The 22,037-nt window shown below is 35.4% G+C and overlaps 1 protein-coding gene, 1 long non-coding RNA gene and 1 pseudogene across 2 annotated transcripts; 1 reads left to right on the forward strand and 2 right to left on the reverse strand.

Annotated features, from left to right (window-relative positions):
* Positions 1–6,799, reverse strand: part of LOC132185803 (plasma membrane ATPase 1-like) — a 14,596-nt pseudogene extending 7,797 nt beyond the window's left edge.
* Positions 2,836–3,726, forward strand: LOC132185878 (uncharacterized). The gene is made up of 3 exons (XR_009440650.1): positions 2,836–2,920; positions 3,344–3,461; positions 3,542–3,726. It is a non-coding gene; the product is annotated as an uncharacterized LOC132185878 (long non-coding RNA).
* A 4,287-nt stretch (positions 6,800–11,086) lies between the features above and the next one.
* LOC132187699 (ranBP2-type zinc finger protein At1g67325-like) lies at positions 11,087–20,392 on the reverse strand. Its single transcript, XM_059602099.1, has 7 exons — positions 20,286–20,392; positions 20,056–20,104; positions 18,818–18,930; positions 17,036–17,309; positions 16,142–16,255; positions 15,427–15,539; positions 11,087–11,580 (listed from the first exon to the last, which is right to left on the reverse strand). Exons 1-7 carry the CDS (start codon positions 20,298–20,300, stop codon positions 11,446–11,448), a joined length of 813 nt encoding a protein of 270 aa, XP_059458082.1. The 5' UTR covers positions 20,301–20,392; the 3' UTR covers positions 11,087–11,445.
* Between the last annotated feature and the right edge of the window lie 1,645 nt (positions 20,393–22,037).

Below are 22,037 nucleotides of genomic sequence, written 5' to 3' on the forward strand. Positions count from 1 at the left end.
ACTGGGTTTTGGTATTGTTTGTGGGTGGTTAAATTAATCTTTTCTCTTTTTTTTGGGTTGTATATGGGAATTGTGTGGCTATTGGATTGGCGGCTTTCAGTTTATATTCCAATTACTTGTTTTTCCTTGAAATTATGTCAGTTTGGTTTCGGTTGCATTCTAGTCGTTTATGAAAAACTATATACTAGCATTGGTTGTCTCAGTTTTTGGAATAAGTTATGATTTATTAGTCATATTCTAGAATATAGCAGTTACATACCTATACAAGGAGGTTCATCTCAGATCCAGTGCAGAAAGTTGTTGTACGGGTCAATATGGTGACCAAATCCCCTTAAATGGGAAGCAATTTTGTACGGGTCAATATGTCATAATGGACCTTATGGATTATGGTGGCGAGACTTATCTTGGTAGCAACTAAGGTGTAATAGTAGCGCAGAAAAACAAATACATAAAAGGTGTAGTAGTGCGCACATGGCTATATTCGCCAAGGTCCTACATATTTTGTCTATAAAAGATCTGGTTAAGCGAACTTCCTGGAAACTAATGTCTTGGGTTGGCTCCAAGGGCTATGGAGTTCCGCCCGTGTTTATACATGATCATACTAGCACTTGTTCACTAGGAGCCGTGCAGGAAGGACCTAGATTGTAAAAACCAAAAGTAGGGTTGACAAAATGGGTTCACATGTTGGGTTCATGTCAACCCACCAACCCTTATATCAACCCGAACACGATAAGTTTATTAAATGGGTCACAACCCGTTTTATGACTCGAACCAATTTAATTTAAACTATAACCCTAAAATTACGTGTCAGGTTTGCGGGTCACGGGAAATTGCCAGTCTAAATTAGGTTAAACATGATTTACTTAAAAAAAAAAAAAAATTGTATAAATGGGTCAAACAACTAACCCACGGGTTGACCCGTGTGACAAGTTTACTAAGTAGGTTATAGGACCCGAACTTGTTTATCCTAAACCTTAGTCCTAAAACTACATGTTAGATTCACTCGTTAAATTATCAGTCTTAACTACAAGCGCTCCTTGAAATTATACTGAATCATAACTAGAAAAGATAGATTAGTGAGACTTAGGGAACAGTAAAAACCTTGTGGACGGAGATCAAACACCACCGCATGTGGGCTTCCGGTTCTTTCGCTTTCAGTACTTGTGAAGTTCTTCTCCTTCAACAAACAAGGATTATTCTCGAACAAGCCAATGCGGCTCTTCGTCATTACCACGTGCATCTCTACCCCATATACGTAGACATCACGGCATCATATGTCGGACGTTGTGACTTTTAGCAGCTTCTGAAATTATATATAAGCAAATTCAAGACAATTAGTAAAAAGAGGGCCAACATTGGAGACAATGAATTCTGTCTCGTAAAAATTAGGAAAAATTATTCAAGTCATTGACCTTGTAATAAATTAAAGATTGGTTTCTAAATATACCGATAAGTCCTTGTGGCATATACTTCTATAATAAATAAAATGATCCATTTGTATAAATTCTGACAATTTTTTCGACAGAATTTCTAGGAAATCATAAATGTGGGATTTCTAGTTTAGTCTGCCAAAACCCCTCAGCCATAGGATGCACAGTGTTATGCTCTATGTCACGTACAAATGCAATCCCCCTATAATATTAATCATTCACTCTTTTTATTTTGTCCTATTACTAGTCATTTACAAATAAAAGTCCTAAATTCACTACACTGAAGAAATAGAACACATAAGAAGTATTAGATATTAATGCCATCTTGCAAATTTCTCAAGCGAAAAAGAAAAATCTTGAAGATTACTAATCATGGTTGATATTCCAAATAACAAGCAGAGATGTTGATTACTGATCTTTTCTCTAGTAATAGCGAGGGTTCTCCAAACATGTCCATACAATACAGGTAAACTATAAATAATGGAAATCATGTCCATTTATATGTTATTGAATCCATCAAAGGGGCAACGTATTATGGATTAACATGATATATAATTGGAAAAAAATATATATTTCATTCCCTTCTTCACAGATTCAAAGCAACCAATCAAAAAGTTGTCCTTAATATTCCTAGCTGTCAACTAGTTAAAACATGTCTAAACCCAAAAGCTACAGTACTTTGTCAAAAATCTATCTTGAGATAGATTTGCATGCTCTAGCATTCATAAAAGACTTGCACGACATGTTAAGCCCACTTTTACAAAGAATTCAAGTATACCCACGATTGTTTTTTTGCCTATGTAATTGAATTTTTGGATTTTTTTTAAGAAACAAAATCATCGACAACATACCCAAGTAATTCCCCACTTTGTTAAACCTAAATTTACAACCAAAAAAAAAAAAAGGTTATTGTTCATAAAAAAAATACAAAATTACCATATGTAGGTATCTCGAAGAAACTTTTCTCATAATTAGAATTATATAACCAAACCATATGCCGGTTTGTCCTAGTATGGAACGAACTTATAATCATGGAATCGACTCGATCATTATATTAGAGATTTTAAGGTTCATAATAACCCTAGCCCAATATTTCAATTTTGAATATTTTCTTTAAGCTACTGTTGACTTAAATTTTTAGCTTTCATATTATTTCTTTTTTCTTTTTTCTTCTTCTAACTAGACGTTTCTCTTGCATGCTTCATGTGTACCAAAAAAAAAATAATTGGTTCTATAATCATAGTCAATTCTGGTATGTTATGAAGGTTGATTATTATTAAGAGAGAATTTTTTTTTTTTTTTTATGAATTTTCATATCTCAAAGGTCCAAAAGGAAGGTTAAAGGCACACACCAGTGATCATTTTAACACTCACACCCAGGTCCAAAGCTCTTCTAATTGTTTCAGCACTGTCATGGCGAGGAGGGTCAAAAAGAGGTAGAAGGCCAACAAACTCCCAGGGGCCACCAGGACTTTCTTTGGTTCCAGCAGGTACTTCTTAGAGAAAAATAAAAAATAAAAAATAAAAAAACAGACCAGATTTTCTCAAAATGTACAGAGAAGAAAAAGTATACAAGACAGTGAATAGGCTTCGAGAGACTGATAACCTGGCGGGCAATTCCAAGGGAACGTAGGCCACGTTCTGCAAACTTGTCAATGATTGCATGTACCCTCCGTTCGATTTCTGATTTGTTATGCGCCAGATTGAGAATCTGCATAGAACGTAGAAAAATATGCTTTTTTAAATCACAGACAATGGTGCGTTTTTAAAGGTTAAACTGTGATTTTACCAGATGTTTAACTGCGTTTTCAAATAGCACGTTTTAAAATTGCAAATTCAAACGAACACTTGTTGGAAATTTTTAAGTTATACCTGCTCTGGTGAACCTTTGCTGACTCTCTGCATTTTACCAGCACCATCAATGTAGGTAAGTGCAGTCCTTTTACCAGTTGGATTGAAGGGTAGGAAGTGAACTTCTTGGATTCCGGCTCGTGCCTATAGAATTGTAGTAGATACTCAGTTGAATTCAAGGTAAGCAATCATTTTCAATGCCAAACATCTAATAATCCATAAGAGTGTGTCCAACATGTTGTAAAATATACCAAATACAGTGAAAGATTCAAGAACTCTTTGCAGACAACGAGGGAAACAACCAAAATGCTGGTGAAGACAGTGTAAGACAGTGTAGAAGCAGTAAATATCTAATACCTCCTTAGGGTCTGCCAACATTGAAACAATTGCAGCATCAATGGCATCTTGGTTCTCTAACCTTGATGCTCTTGCAGCCATAAGTACAACCATATCCTTGTCAACACCTTTGGCGAAAACCTGTAATGACATGGATAATGTCAAAATTCTTCGAAGCAAATGCAGATTGTGTTTCACAATTGGAGAAAAAAGAAACAAGAGGGATCAAGAGGATAACCTCAATCATATTTTTATCAACTGTAAGCTTGTTAAGTGTCAGTGTGCCTGTTTTGTCACTGCATAGTACATCCATTCCAGCCATTTCCTCAATGGCTGTCATTCTCTTTGTTATGGCACCCTGCACAACACACAGATCCCCATTGTCCAAGAATATTCAGAATTGAAAACCATTAATTCATTCATATGCACTATCAAGATAAGCCCTTTTTATTATCATTGTAAACTTAATTCCAAATCAATCTAGAGTGTGGCTGTGGCTTCACAAACCTGCTGTGATAATCGATGCGAACCAATCGCATTGTAACCGAAAGAACGGTTGGCATTGCAATTGGTATGCCCCCAATTAGTAGGACGAGTAGGTTATCGATGCCGACACGGTATTCCCTCTTGTGAATCGCATATATCACGATGATTTCAATAGCCATTCCAATAGCAATTGAACAAATGCAGAAGTTTCCAATTGCCGTTAAAACCTGAAAAAAAATAAATAAATAAATAGAAATTGTTATGATTTGGAGAAAGTCTTGAGAATGCTGCTCAAAACATTCAAAAAGTTTTGGCTTGACATTATGGAGATAAATTTTTTTGTAAATGGACCTGCTGGAAATGTCCAACATGTGTGGTGTTCTCCACAAGATGAGCTGTCTTCCCAAAGAAAGTGTGAACTCCAGTTGCAATAACAACTGCTTCAATTTCCCCTTGCTTGCATGTTGAACCTGAATAAACCCCATCACCAGGATTTTTTGTTACTGGAAGAGATTCCCCAGTAAGAGCAGATTGCAAGTGACAGTGAAATATGTTAAATTCAAGAGGTCAAATACTAGGGAAGAATATGTTGTATATATGTCAAATGTAAAAGTGAATGTTCATGCAGAATCAAATCATAAATTTTTAGTGGCTATTTCAAAATGAGTCATGTTCAATACATTTTTCGAAGGTTATTTCAAGTTAATTAGAGTGGCATTATTTTCCCCATCTGATTGCAGACTCTAGAGATTGCAGACTAAGGAACAGAGAGATTTCATACCAAGATATTTACCATGATGTCCACATTATGTTTGAGTAAGATCATATTTTTTTGTTAATAATAACCTGATCAATTTTCAGAGGATCTCCTTCAAGAAGACGCGCGTCAGCAGGAACAATGTCACCAAGTTTGATGCTGATTATGTCTCCAGGAACCAGCACTGCAGCATCTTCTTCACTCCATCTTCCATCACGCAATACCTAATTAAGTAAGAATAATAAAAGTAAAGACAAGGCAAGATGGAGCTCTCAAGAAGTTAAGAATATCAATCTACAAAGAAAAAGACCTTAGCTTTTGGGGCCAAGCGTGCCATAAGAGCAGCAGCTGCATTTCCAGCATTGTTTTCCTCTATGAAACTGATGGTAGAGTTGATAATTAGTAAGATTATGATGCCAACGAAGTCATGAAAATCTGAACCTTTGTCCTGCACAAATAAGGTTTTGTCAACATTGTCTCCAAACTAATTGACTGAAGAACAAATTTGACCAACTATGAAGTTTCAACTTAAATTGAGGAATTACTATAGGAAAATCAAATTAAGGAAGTCATGATTTCAGTGTTACTACTCGTAATTGAACTAACATCTTCAAGTAAAAGTAAGAGTAGTCATATTCGTGAAAGACAAAGTAATGCTATTTAGGGTCTGTTTGGGTGTGCATTTGAGGGGTTTAAAAATGCATTTAATACTCAAAAAGTCTGTTTGAAGAAAAAAGTACCAGTTTGGTAAAAAAAAATTAAAAACGCTTTTAAGGGTCCAAAAAGCTTAAAAATTGCCAAAACGCACTTTTGGCAAAAGCTTAAAAATAAATCTTTTGCCAAAAAACGATTTCTGACTTAAAAGGTCTATTTCTCAAACATGCTCTTAGTAGACTACTATACGATTGCCATATAACTTGATTTGATAATGAAAATCAGCACTTGTAAAAAACTAATTTTCATTGGAACGTCATCTCAGCTGTATGACAGTTATATAATAGTTTACTAAATAGAATTACTCTATTCGTTAACACATTTTTTGAGGTCTCTAGGTCAGTGTCATATAGCTAACCATAGTATAAAAAAACATAAGTAGATAACGATGAGAAGTTGAAGAATCATATAGGCCTACCCCTCCATGTGCAAGAGCAATGGCCATGATAGCTGCAGCTTCCATGACCCATGATAAAGGATTCCACATAAAGCCTAGAAACTTCAGTATTTTGTTTTCCTAGAGCAGGATAGAAGAGTAGAAAAGAACCCAATCAATGAGGGAGACACAGCAAGCAGTGATGGAAAAATAAAGATGAAAACTGAACTGCTTTTCTAACCTTTTTCTCTTCAAGTTTGTTGTATCCAAACAAATCCAATCGCTTTTGAACTCCATCGGAGGTCAAACCCTCTCTTGTACATGTAAGATGCTCAAAAACTTCTTCAAGGGGTATGTTCTCCTACATGAAGCAACTTCCAATTTAGCAAATTGTTTTACACCAAACAAATAAGATTAAAGTAGTGAAAACTTCTTTGAATTCCCATCTTTTTCTTCTCCCTTTGGGAAATTCAAATTATCAGCTTGATGCAGCTTGAATTTAAACATAAAAAGTCTATCTTCTGTTGAATTTTTCCAACATAAATATACTTCAAGAAAAAAAAAATGGCTGTTTATGGCAGAAACAAGTTTATTCTGCATAAAACAAAATCCAGCCATCAAAGTTGTACATGTAACTTTGAAGGCAACAACATTTGGCTATATTATTTTCCATCTTCAGAAAGAAGCAAAAAAGAAAAGAAAAACAACAAGCAGCCACACACCTTCATCACTAAGAGCTTTTTATCATGGTAAATTTGGGCATGCCATAATAGTCAAGTGATTTCAAGCACATACCAGATCAACAGCTTCCCTATTAACATCATCAAGGGAACGGGGCTTTTCAACCATTTTGGATTTCCTTAAGCTTCAATGCTCCACCAAGCAAGTTGTTTGAAGAGAATCTGCATGGTCAGATAGTTCATTAAATCTCATATATGCACTACTTTTCTACTGAGTTTGCTCATCCATGAACAAATTAGCTGCTGCTACTTCTTATTTCATTTCCAATTGTATATATTTTTGGTCATTCACATCAACTTCTTCTTGATTTAATCTACTGTGTTTCTGTTCTTGGAAAAAGTTCAAAACTAAAATCTATCTCCTTTTCTTTCTGTTAAAGCAGAAGCCCCAAAAACAGAACTCAACTTTTTACTAATCCCATAACTCAGTAACATAGTTAACAGCAAACTCTCAGTAACTAACACACACACACACACAACAGTAAGAAAAAAAATAGAAAAAAGAAATGCACTTCTTGCATTTGTTTTTTTAATCGAGTATCCGGAATTCGCTTCGACTAGATTTCTGGGAAACCGTGCAAAACATTCCCTCATACTGGTCAGGTAAAGTTCGGGCTTTCTCCTTCAGGGGTGGCTCCAAAAAATTGTTTGCACTCAAGGAGGGTCAAACCTTAGACTCGATGTTTCCCGAGACACTCGTGCCGAATAACTTATCACTCAAGCCAACCCAAATCTGGTATTCAAAATCGACCAATCTCAGTAGAAAAACACAAACCCAGAAAATATAATCACATATTGGTACCTATAGAAACTTATCAATCCCAATTCTTCAGCATAAAAGATTACAAATCCACCCTCTGAAGCTCCTTTGATCCTAGGATTCAAAAAGTTGGAAAGAGTGGTCGAAGAATGGCGCTAAAAGAGATATAATATATATATAGACGTACTTGCACCACCCATCAACACCAGTTTGAATTGCCCAAACTAGCATTACCGAGAATAAACAAAGAATAAAAACAATTGCTGGAAAAATAGATTGACTTCGTCCATATGGTAGAATCCGGTGCGATTGGCTTGTGGGCATCGCCGGCCGCCAGCTTCAGCCGTTTGGGCTGTAATAACCAAAGCTCACTCACAACACAGAATTTTCAAATGGTAGTTAACTTTTCCTCCGTGGAGATCCTTGGAACCAACGTTCATCCGTACAGCACACATAATAAGTGGAGAAAAGACAAGAAATGCTTTTGTTTCTTTGTTAATTTTTTTTTTTTTTTTTTTTTCTAAGTCCTATAACAAAAATAAATAAATAAATCAACCAATCTTAGTGCATTTGAGTGTTAAGAATCTGGATTTTTTACTTAGGAGGTGGAGACCAAACTATAGCCTATTACAAGACAATGTCTCCTCTCATTTTAAGAATCCGGCAAATTCACATTGCGAGATAGAATGAGTACTATTCCTATTGTGCGTGCGAATATATATATATATAAAATTTAATTGGACACTATTTTTAGGAATAAACATTCTATAAGTGTCTAATCATCCTAGCAGAACTATGAGGGTGGTGCGACCACCATTGGAGTCATTAGGGATGGCCACGACCACCTCCAATTGCACCGGGTTGGGGTGGTAGTTCAATCTTCATTGACCAAGAAATGCAAAGTGCATGTCCATGGCAACAAGAAATGGTTTTCCTTTCTAAATCGAGACCTCGATATTTTCTTCAAAGTCCTTATCCCAAAGAAAAGAAAACTGAGGAGAGAGTGGGTCACCGAGGGGTTGAATTGTGACCGTTATATCAGCACACTATGAGATAATTGTGGATTTGTGGAATAAAAATATAATTTTGTAGCGTTACTCTTTAGAAAAAACCTTATTTATTTATTTTTTATTTTTTCAAATTTAGCACCAAATTTTAGGATTGTTTTGGAAGAAAAATCAGATTTTCTTTTAGATTTTTCATAAGGTCTTTACATACATATCAATCTTTTTTGGAAATTTCAGGGCGTTAAAATATTTATTTAAATTCACTATTTTTATCAGCTTAATCTTTTATAAGATAATTGATACTTTTACATCATATCAAAACAAAGGTCTTCGGTTCAAATTTGGTCTCCGTAATTTACTTCACATCTCAATTAAAATTGTTCACCTATTGTATGGTTTTGCGAGGCAACAAGTGAAGGAAACGTTAAAAGATTAATTTATTGCTTTTAATCGGTTTATCCGTTTAAAATAAGAAATGATTTCACGTAAGGATCACTCATTTTGCTTTTCGGATTTTTTTTTTTCTTTTTAATTTTGACATAGCACATTTGCATGAATAATGCATCCATTGGATTCCACCATGAATTTTATGTGAGATCTACCATTATATATGTATAAGTAGGAAACATTGTTCATGCATGGAATACTAAGTGGTGTTCTTGTTTTTGTTTTGTGTTATTTATTTATTTATTTATTTTTGTTACTTTCCTTTTAACTAGAAGGAAGAGGTTCAAAGAATGGTTGGAAAAAGAAATTTAAACCATATAAGCCTACTACAAAACAGAAGCTGTCGCCGTCAACATCTCTACAAAGAAAGTTCCTGTTGATTGTTTCATGTGCACCTCAGCTTTTATTTATTATTATTATTACTATTATGGTAATCTGCTTTTTCTTTGTCCCTTTGGTGACATCTGGATGTATAGACTTGTAGTATAGGTTGGCTACTTTGATCAATGACAAGTGGCATGGGCACACAAGCAAGGGAATTGAACTGGAATTTTAATTTGATTTTTGATTTTTGATTTTTTTTTTTTTTTTTAAAAAAAAGACTTTGTAGTTAAGTAGCTAGTACATATGTAGTACACAAAGGATTTATAAGTAATCTCCCAAAATAAATGGCCTAAAAGTAACATGGACTTGTACAAGCAAACGGTAACATAAAAGCAAATATTAGCAAGTAAAATTAAAAGATTACATCTGAAAAAACTTCAAGGCCCAACTAGAGAGCGATTAACGGGAGTGTCACGAACCCCATTAAAGGAGTTGACTTTCTATCTAACTCAAAGCATAATTTCCAAAACACCCAGAATCCATGTTTGTCCTATGCAACAATCTCTGTATGTTGGAGTAAAACAAACTCTAATTGGTTTCAGCTTGATCATGTAAGTGATCCAAAAACAAGAAAGCAAGTTGGGGTGACAACCTCCTAATTTAGGATCACATCCTAAATTCACACATGAATATGGACATGAAATGGATTGATAGTGATAAAATTATATTGGAATAAAGAAACACAAACATTTTCATGCCAAATTTGAAGATGCTCATAAAATCTGACTTAGATAGTAAATGAGAAAGATAGAATTGAGGTATACCATAAGTTCAAATCTTAATCTTACTTCTATCAAGGATAAGTGTTAGGTTACATAAAGTCTGGTTTGTATTTGACCCAGTTTTCACCCAACCCAGTTCGACGTTGGAAGCAATATAGTTTAAATGAAATTTTTTCTAAAAAAAATTTCTGACCCATTCCAGTGTTTTGATCTAGTTGGAGGTTGTATTTATAGTCGCTTATGATTTTAGGGGTTTATATAGATATAAACTTTATGGATGTAGCCCTTAATGGTGAACCGCGTCTTTGTGTTTGTGATTACTTTCCTTTTTTGGTATTCTTATTTTTACATCTTGCTGATTCTGAAAGATAAGATAAAGAATTTGCCTAACCAAAACAAAGTTCAATTTTTATTTTTATTTTTTCTATTCAAGTCCAAAATTAAATAAACAGAATGAGGCATATGTCCAAGTACATTGAGATGTTGGGTGAATGTCAATGTCAATATGATTGCATTTCATCCACTATGACAGCCAAGGACATCCCATCAAATATAATACTTACAAGTGGAAGGATACCCTTTTTTTCCTTTAAAGAATTGGAAGGATTTCCTTGCTTTAGCTTAGTTTTTTCCCCTTTAAACTACCATGCAGAATACATAGTTCATAGGACGGCTATGCCGTACTAAGCGATCTTTACAAACCTCATTATCATCGGCCTCCAGAGAGGCAGTACTAGGACTTATATGTATATGATAATTAGTCATGCAGGCAACAACTCCTAGCATCATATATTTTGCTAAGAATTCATGATTTACAACACAAAGATCACTCTATCCATAATAATGACCTGAAATGCAAAGTGGATATTAGAAAATATAAGCACCCAGCTAGTCCAACTTAATACTTGGTGTGTGATGGCTACCATGGGAGAGAACTCATCACAGGCCTTTTCTCTCTATAAGATTTCTCAAGAAAAAACAATGATTTAAGCTATTTCATAACAACTGCCTTGTGACTTGAAGCCTTTTGCATCAGCCTCATAGAGTTCATGAAGAAGGAAATCTATGCATCAATCTAAAAAAGATATGCTTCTGCATAATTTTGATAGCATATGGCCTATGCAAAAGCACTTACCCATTGACCACCTACAAAAAATTTACTTCATGATTGAGAGACAAATGGTGCAGATTACCAGGCATTGATTACAGAAGTTGCCCAAATAAAATATAAATAAAAATAAAATTACAAGTTGTTAAGCTGGCTAATGAGAGGAAAAAGGAAACAAAAAGAAATTTCTTAATATAAATGAAGATTGATCTTCTTTCTCTTTTATAAACAAGGTTTTCTTTTCTCATTCTCTAATGCAAAAATAATGATTTTCTAGTAGACACAGGATTGGTGGATTTAAGCCATCCATGCACAATAGGGAATGATCTACTTGCCAGAGGCTGGCTTCTCATTTCCACAATCCTTACGGTTGCAAACAGTTCGAAAGGGATAATTGAGATTGCCACATTTGACACAAGTCCAGCTGCCTTCAGGGGCACCAGTGTTTGATTGGTTTGGGCCCTGCAGAGAAATGGGGAAGAAACAAACTTAATAAAATGTAATGAGCTATTAAGCATGAAAAACCCATCATGTGCATGACATGTCAATGCAAACTCAACTGCATGATAAAACTGAAAATATTATTAGACTAACTTTAAATTTTCCTCATAGACAGTGTCACTTTTGTAAAAGAAAATTACGGTTTACAGGGGAAATCGTATACCTTCAAATAGAATGCCACTTTCCAAAAGCCGACCCAAAAAAAGAAAATGTTATCATATTTGGTTATGGGGGTAAAAATCAATATATTTCTAATTTCGAATAGGGATCAACTAGGATAGAAATAAAGCATTGGGTTGAACTCTTCTTTGGTGTCAAGGTAATAGCTATGAATAGCCATCGACTCCTGGGAAAGGGTAGAAGAAGGGACCTACTATGGAACATATTACAGACATGGTAGAAGAAGGGACCTATTATGGAACATATTACAGACATATGGTAGAAGAAGGGTCCAATTATGGAACATATTACAGACATATGATCATTATGCTTCAACCGGGTTATTCTATTCCACCTCTTAGAAAGAAAAGAACTTAAATCAAAATACTTAATAGCATGGCGATACGTTTGAAAAAAAGTGTTTCAAGGCTAAATTGTGCACTGAGGTTAAATACAAAAGAATGATTCAAAACTTTTCAAGATATGGCACCAGAAGCCTTTCAGGCAGTCGTGTTCAATGGCTATATAGGCATCTTGTAAGCAGCATCCTTCTGCATCGGTGCAGTGCATGACAGCATGTTCAGCCTGTGACGACAGGCTAGATCATTAAAAAAAAATTGCTGGTAGACATGCATGCTGATCTGCACGAGTCCATCTCAAAGAAGGGATGATATGCTACTTCCAAGACCGTCACAAAGTCTTCATGGCCATTCATATGAATCATATCCAGGAAACATTCACTTATTGGCCCCTTGTTTTAAATTAGACATGGAGCTACCTTAAAAGTGAAAAATCCAACATTGATCACGCCTCTGCCTAACAGACGTTAAACCATATAAAAGGAGTCATTGCTGACCCATCATAAGGGTTGTTTTGCCCTGACTATAAGTATGAATTGGAGTACTGGGCTACATAGCAAATGTAATTAGGCCATTCGCATCTGCTTCTCTAAATTTCTATCTAAAATAGCGAACCAAAGCTACTTCTTCTATTTTAACAAATGACTTTTCAAATACACCCTACATCCGATTATCTTTATTTTTCTGTACCATTTAAATATTCTTTCTTTATTTCTTTTTCCAACAGTCATGGGCATAGCCAAAAGAAAGCATCAATTCACACGACTTCAGGAACAAAGATTTCAGATCAAGCATAGGGAGCTGTTTGACAAAAATCTATACGAGAAGAAACATGGACATAGCCATAAGCAAGCAGACATTCACACAATGACTTTAGGAACAAAGATTTCAGATCAAAAATTGAAACTCAAACCAGAAAAAATTTTAGGAGGCATCTCTTCCAATTTGAACCAAGCCCACCACTTCTCCTTCCTCCAATCCACCAAAAGCACCTCCAGATACCAACCCACAAAGCACCACTAATAGCTCACACTCCAAAACCCACATCAAAACGAGTTTCAGCATGAGCCCATTTCCAAAATAATCAGACAAGGTTTGAAAAGCCTCCGCCTAATCATTTTCTCTCATTCACACCAATGGAGTCCGCATTGCCCTCATCACTGACGACAATAGCGCGCTTCACAGTCTCAAAAGCCCTAAGCTGCCATCACCTCTACATGGCTCCTCTACGTCAACTCCTAACTCGCCAACTCAGATGCACTAGCAGTTTCGCTTTCTCGTCAACTTTGAGGAGTTTGTGTGAAGCCACAGTGGTGCCTCCCATACAACGCCATCCGCAGTGTACGTCAAGCTCCACTGATTTCATTGCGTCTGGCAATGGCGGGTTTAGTGGAGAGGCAGAGGCTTTTGAAAGGAGAGGAGAGGTTGCTCGGTAGAAAGAGAGAGGGAGAGAGAAATGAATAAAGAAAGTTATTGTGGGAGAGAAGATTAAAGTTTGCATAGATCTACAGTGCCTCTCCAGATTTGGGGAGGCACTGTAGATGAAATGTATTTTGCATTGTGTTTAGAGAAGCTGATGATGGCCTTTTTTTGGGCTTCCATTAGCCATTTTGGACTGCTCTCTAAAATGGCTAAGCCAATGTGAATGCCCTTATTCAATCTAATTTAAAAGTTAAGAGATCACATCTGTCCTTTGCTACAGCCCACCACAGCGAACCCCCCCTCTCATTCGGGTTTAAATTACAGATCAAGTGTATTTTGTGTTGTGTTTAGAGAAGCCGATGCTAGCATTTTTTGGGGCTTCTATTAGCCATTTTGGATTGCTATCTAAAATGGCTAAGTAATGTGAATGGCCTTGTTCAATCTAATTTAAAATTAAGAGATCACATCTATGTCCTTTGCTACAGCCCACTACAGCAAATCCCCCCTCCTTTGAGTTTCTTAATTTAAATATGAGAAATGCTAAAGCATCTACCCTAGTCCTTCTCCATCCACCATTTTTTAAAATCAAACATTGGATCCACCTTCACTTAGGTGGGTCCTACAAATCTAATGGTTGATTTTTTTTTTATAAGTAATGATGCATTAAAAAGCGCAGAGGGGCGCAACCCAAGTACACAGGTAGTATACAAGAGAACGACTAAGTAGGGGAAAAAGAAGAAGAGAACATAAAAAAAAAAAAAATCAGGAAAATTGATCACTAAGGGAGCAAGCCAACCTGTAATCCAAGTGAAAAGCGTGTACAAGAAGAAGTGAACTAGATCCTCTAGATTCCTCGACAAATCCTCAAAACATCTAGCATTCCTTTCCTTCCAAAGGCACCATAAAAGACACAGAGGAACCATCTTCCACACCACAGTGTTACAGAAATTTCCGCCCGACCACCAGCTAGCGAGCGTCTCCTTAACGCTTCTAGGCATAACCCTAATGGTTGATTTTTTAAAAAAAGAAAAGTACGTAGAATGATGGTAGAAGGACCAGAGTAGATGCTCTAGCATTTCTTTCTAAAAATATTTCTTTCTACTTATTTACCAACTCAGCAATTGTCCTCTCTCTGTGTAAAATATCACTTGGTTCTCTCTCTCTCTCGATCACAGCCTCTGCTGTGCCAGTAGGTGGGTTGCTATCCAGGACATTGGTGTGAAATCAGCATGGTGATCAATCAGAGGAAGCCTGTTGCTCCAAAGAGCAGCTCCTACTGGTGATTGCATCCCCAAATGGTAAGTATGCAGTTATGGGTTGATAATGATAATGGGTCAAGGGGTTTAAAGTGCAGGAAAGTCTCCGCTTCCCCATCCCAGTCCCCGTCCCTGTCCCCTTTAACTCTTGTTTTATATATGATTGAATAAATATGGTTTATAGAATACTATTAAAGACTATGAGAGAGAGAGAGAGAGAGAGAGAGAGAGAGAGGAAGAGAGAGAGAGAGAGGAAGAGAGAGAGAGAGAGAGAGAGAGAATTTATAAATTTTAGGCACAGAAAACTTGAGGGAAAAAAGCTACTTAAGAAAGTAGAGATAGAAAGTTGGTCTTGATTAGAAAGGCAGTGGTGATGGAAGTTCTCTATCATGATGGGCAATTGTGAGTTGGATCACCATGGTTTGACCCATGGATAATGAAGGGCCACATCACATATTAACAAACTAGAACTGAGTTGGGATTAGGGTGGACTTCCTACAAAGTCTTTCCATCAACATTAAGAGCCACACACAACAACTTTTTGAACAATGTCATACAGAGCAATGGTGACCATCAGAAAATAAAAAATGAATGTCCATAAAATCACTTACAGGAGAAGGTCTGGGAGCCCCGCATTTCTTGATGTTGCAAGTGGTTCTAAAGGCAAAGTTAACATTGTCACATTTGGGACAAATCCAATCCCCTTCATGCAAACCATCTGGCCCTATATGTACAAACAGACGCAGCTTGGTAAGATTATTTGCATATAGCCCCGCAGACAGATGCACAAAATGGAGTGTATTGAATTCTGGGTTTCATGCTAGGGAGAAGTCTTTTTCTTCATAAGTGATTGAAAATATCATTAAAATGCTTGGGAGAAATCTAAAAGTATAAGAAAATAATAGGACTAAAATCAGGGCAAACACCAGGATATAATATGCAATCAAGCATCTTATAGGCCAAGTTATAAATAACTCCAGCAAGGTATATCGCACTATCATTAACCAAAGTTCTTAAGACAGAAAGAAATCTATCAAATAAATGAGAAAAATCAAAAAATGACATGAGATGGAGGTATATGGAAAAAGTGACTATTAATACTGAAATTCTCACCAACTATAATTATTGCAAGACCAGAAACATAAACAAAAACTAAAAGAAAGCCAAAAATAATGCATACAACTTCCAATAAATCACACAGAAAAATCTTCAGAACAAGAATCTGACAGCATCCCATATGAATATTAATGTTCAACATACAGCACTAGAATTACAGCAGGAATGAAAACTCGGAAAAAAAAGGTTACGATAAATTTGTGCAAATACCTCCACGACGTTTACGAGAGGCAGGATTATCAGGTAATACTCCTCCTGCCCATGGAGGCCCCTGAAAGCCAAATCCATGTCCATTGAGAGCAGGCCCTGAACCATAGCCCATGCCTGATTCATTAAAAAACTACCAGTTATACACTCAGATGAAACAAATTTCTACCCTAAGCATGCTATACATGCTAAAAATAATTCATTATAAAACAGAATGCTACACATGCTTGACAAAAATGTAAAAACATGAATCCATCGAACACAAAACATATGTTAGTGCTCCATCTGCAGGTGACCTTTCCCCTAGATTCTACCCTAAGCCAAAACTCAACCTAATCAACACATTATGCAGCTACTTAAAAGTATTTTGGCCCAGGTCATTGCAGGAGCCTGATCATGAATGCAATAATGTACCATAGTGCTTAATGATAAATCTCACACCTGTCTAGTCCCCCATTTAGCTCACTTCTATATCCACACCATTAGGGGCGGTGGCTGGGGATTGAGTTTAGCCAAGCCAATTTCCATCCATACCAATAATAATTGTAGCAGTATAAATTTCTTTTTCATTCTTACAGAAAAAATCATTTGTCGTGTACATGTGTTAGGATACTTGAACTAGCACTTTATAATTTCCTCATGATAACTTAATTTCTAGATATAGAAGCTTCGTCTATATATAAAACAATTATTCATAAACCTCTTTCTTTTCAAATCTGTTGCATTCAATGCCTCTGAATCTTATATTTTCTATTAAGTACATTTATTATGAAAGTTTCTAACCATTTCTTTACACATCTAATGGCAGTGAATCTTTCCTCCACTCTTTAAGTTTCCATGAATACCAAAATGTTTCTTTATTCTGATTCTGAAAAGAATATACAAGAGAAAAAGTACCTCCATAACTTCCAGGTGGAAATGTAGGCACAGGACTATATGGTCCATGAGCGCTTGCAGGGGCACCATAGTCATACCGCATTCCATGAGCACTTGCAGGGGCACCATAGTCATATCGCATTCCATGGGCACTTACAGGGGCACCATAGTCATACCGCATTCCAGAAGGTGGTACTGGGTATCCATACCTACTAGACACTCCATATGGCAGAGCAGCACCAACGCCTCCAAAATATAACGGAGGAGGGGTGTTATAAGGACTAAATGGAGCAGGCTGCAGAAAAAACCAATTATATAGTACACTAGTATTCAAAGTAAAAGTAAGATGACATTGAATTTCAGCTATAAATTACAAATTAAAAAATAAAAAATAAAAAATAAAAAGATTATATGAAGTATCTTAATTTTTTCATAAAATAAAGTAGGTTACTAAAGGACTCCTATCTGGCATCTGGCAATTATAGCAATAGCATGAACAATAAGCTCTTGCCATCGAGCTTTGAAATTCACTAAGTAAAACTATACAAAACTACTGTGCATCTGTGAATAAGTTCTTCACAGAATAAATTGTTGCACTGACTCGACTGAAACTTCAGTGTATACTTAGCACCAGTATAAAGTAGCCATAACCAGAAGTATCACAGCAAAAGATGAAGTGGTTATACAGTGCATGAAAGAGGTGATGCTGTGGCTCCTGCCAAAGATGTAGCCAATGGCAGCAGCAACAGACACGGCAGCAAGTGATAGATGAGGAGGAGGTGTTAGGACCATCAAAACACTCGAACTCCTATAAAATCTATCCCTCTGTTTTATTAACAAAATTAACAAGTCAAAACACTACAAGTCATATCAAATCTATCCTTCTATTTTATTGAAAAGTTAAAGATTTGTGAAGATACATTTATCAACCAAAGCTCATCCAATCTAATGTAAGCTTGAACCTGAACCTCCCCATATCATGTTCTTTCTTGATATTAGAATCTATCCCACGTATTGCAGGACTTGCTGCCAGTAGCTTAATCAGAGCATTCTATTGAAAACCAATTAATTCAAAAGCTGGGATGGTCACACATATATGTACATATATATTATACAGACTGAAGCATTCACAATTTTTTTACTCAGTTCACAGTTCACATCTTTTTTCTTTCTGCCTTTTTTGGGTAACTCACATGATTGTTGATTTCTTTCTTAGCACCAACACCTTCTCCATGCACTCAAGAAAAAAAATAAAAAAGGAAAACCTTCTTCCACAGAAAGATCAGAGAGTTCTACCTAAACAATAGGTTGTTTCATCACCTCTACTAAAGCACTTGTTTTGATTATTTTACAGCACATTCTACGAAAATAATTTATCTTGATTTTACAAAGGGGGTTTCCTTTATAGAGCTTGCCCTGCCCAGCACATGTATCCAACTCACTACTTTTCTGGTAAGCTAAATCATTCCAAGCATCAGTTTAGTTAAGTAAGATGGTAGACCTTTTTCATATTATTTGACTCAAATATATTTTACTAACTCCTATTGTCTTTGTATGGTACACATCAGCCCCTCAGCGTTCTTTTACCTACATATCAGACGAAAAACAACCCAGACCCTTGTCCCTTATATCACTACTTTTTAAAACCTAAGCAAGTCCAATCTAAAATTTGTAATTTCTATTCGACCAAACCCTTAAAAGTTTCAGGACTTTCGTTTTTCACTTGCAACTACAAACAATACGGCATTTCAGTTGCTTCAGAAGGAACTTTAAATGATAGACAAATAGAATACTGCAACTTACTGGAGTGGCAGGTGGTCGGGGAGCACCACATTTTTCACGATTGCAAACAATTCTAAACCCGAAGTTAACGTTCCCACACTTGGGACAGGTCCAATCTCCATCACTCCGAGAACCTGGCATAGATAAGTTCAATAGTTACAAACTAAAAAACCGGAAAAGACTGATTACATGAATAACAGACAATTGTTTAGGGCTAGATAAATGAAAACCAGTATTAATCCTCAACGGAAGCTATAAACAATGAATTGGCCATGTTTACTGAGTACACTGGTCCGATTTGAACCATTTCAAAAAAGGAACCTCAACATACGAGTCTGTGAAGGAGTAAAAAAGAACTGCTCCAAAATGTGAATAAAGCTATTAATGTTATGATTGGCAAGTCGTTACTGGTCAAAGCTGGTTACAAAATGAGAATAATCATGTAAACTACTACTGAGTACCTATCAATTCTTCTAGGACATCATGTCAAATTAACTAATGAAACCTCTAGTGTATAGTACCTTTAGTCAAACCAGGATGGATTTCATCCTCTGAATCAGAATAAAACCTCTAGTCCAACTCTTGTACAATTACTTTCTTCATCCCCGGCATCATTCCTCAAAATGATTTGCCTTTAAGAAACACATAATTTATAGCAAAGCGAAACCTGGCAACAGAGTTTCGCACACTATCCAGCAAATACCTTAAAATAACGCCTTTTACACACACACACACACACACACACACACACACACGCACAGACAGAGAGAGAGAGAGAATCCAATATGTCACACTAATAACAACAACACAACGAAATTTTCAAAGACTTTAACATTCAACGTGAGCCAAACTTAAAATTATATACTGCATTATATGTTGTCAAACACGACCCACAAAGAAAACATAGAATTCAAAGACTACAGCTAATCAAAAGGGTAAAAATATGTTAATTTCCCTATTAACCATCTACTACTTAAGTGATTAGTGAAACCAAAATAGCATAATGAAACTAATAATAAGTAAATATCAAATACCCTTATGTGTATTATATGTCATCAAACATGACCCACATAGAAAAACATCAAATTTCAAAGACTACAGCTAATCAAAAGGGCAACCATATGCTAAGTTTCCCTATTAACCATCTAACTTATGTGATTAGTGAAACCAAAATAGCAAAAAGAAGCTAAAAACTAACAATCACGTTAAAAAATTGACCCTGCAAGCATTAAAAGGAAACCCCATTGGATTAAACTTACCATCATTACGAGACCTCTTCGATCCAAATGGACCCCGATTGTTATCAACCTATACAAGAGAAAAAAAAAATGAAGAAAAACAAATAAGCATATAAATAAATAGACACCCAGAAAAGAATAGTCATGTAAGAAAGAGAATTGAGGGTTGGAAAAGAATTAAACACACACACAAACACTCAAACCATATACTCACAAATACATATGTATTACTCAGAAAGAAGAGTACCCACCTTCGTAGAAGCCATTCACAAAGCTCAGAGAGAGAGAAAGAGGGAGGACAGTAGAGAGGACAGCGAAATCTGTGAGTCTGTGACCGTGAAGTCCGCTGTCGTTTTTATGTTTAGGGAAAAGGGAGGGACTTTCTCAGTAAAGGTCTGTTTGGCTGCAGGGGAGACAGTACTCTTGCGGTTTTATTTTTTAATCTGGTTTGGGACTTGGGAGTGTCCCAAAATAAGTCAATTTTTAGAAATTAAATTAATAATTTTGCATTTCAAAATGCTAGAAGAATAATTTTTTTAAAAAAAGTATATATATATTAATAATTTTTCATTTCAAAATGCGAAAAGAATAATTTTTAAATAAAAATAAAATCTAAAAATTAAAATTAATATTTAAATAAAAAAATGTTTTAATTAAATTTGATGTTTTAGGCCTCCAAATCTATCGAGCCCGCTTGCAACTACTATATGGAACACTCAAGGGAAAGAGATTTTCCTTTCCTTTGCATTCCTAACCCTTCTAATCTCTCTCTTTGTTTATTTGCAAGCCTCTCATAATAATAATAATAATAGGATAATAATATGATAGAGTTTTCTTCTAAATTGAGTTTGATAAATTTCTTTCAACTTAGTTTATAAAAATAACGTCCTCAAGGGGTAGTTTAATCGACTAGAAACCACGTCTTATGAAACCTTTTGTATGGACATGTCAAAAAAAAAAAAATCTATAAAAATGACATGTGTCTATTTTTTTAATAACAAGTGATATGCACATGAGTTTTTAATAAAATGTATTTCAATTTGTCCCTGATATTAAAAAAGCATGTGCTTTTCATATGTTAACATGACACATTATTTTTATAGACTTGGTTGAAAGAAATTATTTCAACCCAACTTAGAAGAAAACTCTATTCATAATAATAATAAGAAGAATAATATAGCGTAACAAAATTTATATTTCATACCATAAATGCTGCAACAAATTATTAGTATATATATGTGTATAAGTAATGGACTATTATTGAAAAGGCTTCACATGTCAAGCATGTAACATTCAATTTGTGTTGGACTTTTGAGTGTCAATACCCATGTTGTCTAATATTGACGAGAATGACCAAACCAAAATTTTTCATTTGGAGGAACCAAAATATGAATGAGGGGTCAAATTTAATTTTCCACAAAGACTAATCTTAATTGTTAAGCCTAAAAATACGCATATTTAACTTAATAAAAAAATTAAAAGAAAATTTGAAAACAAAGGGAAGCCATGACTACTCTTGATATGTATCTAGTTCCGTCACTATCAATGAATAAGAATAATATTGCTTTTTGCACTTATTTTTGTATTGGCTTATGTGACATGTTATAAGCTTTTCTTTTGGTATGGTTTGATTTAACATACGAAGTCACTTAAAACACAAAATAAGTGTGATAAATAAGTGTAAAGAGTAGCACTACTCAATGAGTAATATTGCAATTACACACACATGTCATGATCGATAATTGTGAGTAATAAATGAAACTCTCATCCAGGTCACGTGCATATAATAATAAGATAATGCTAAAAACCACATTTTTGTCCTACAATTATCCTACAATACTTATGTGATAGTCCCAACCAACTCTTCAATAATTTCTTTTAACAAAAACTTATCCAAATGTCATTTACGATTGCCATATTAACATTGTGAAATAGTTGCAATATAAAAATGTAGTTTCTAGCTACTATTTATACTTATTTATCACACATATATCACATCGGTT

The sequence above is a fragment of the Corylus avellana genome, chromosome ca1 (assembly GCF_901000735.1).
Source record: "Corylus avellana chromosome ca1, CavTom2PMs-1.0".
Taxonomy (NCBI): domain Eukaryota; kingdom Viridiplantae; phylum Streptophyta; class Magnoliopsida; order Fagales; family Betulaceae; genus Corylus; species Corylus avellana.

Bases quoted from the DNA above. Each gene is read 5' to 3' on its own strand.
- LOC132187699 (XM_059602099.1), bottom strand. The intron at 18,931-20,055 runs GTAAGTTTAATC...TATCTATGCCAG, and splicing joins GAAGAGGTCTCGTAATGATG to GTTCTCGGAGTGATGGAGAT. The intron at 15,540-16,141 runs GTATTTGCACAA...TTGTACATATAG, and splicing joins CTCTCGTAAACGTCGTGGAG to GGCCAGATGGTTTGCATGAA.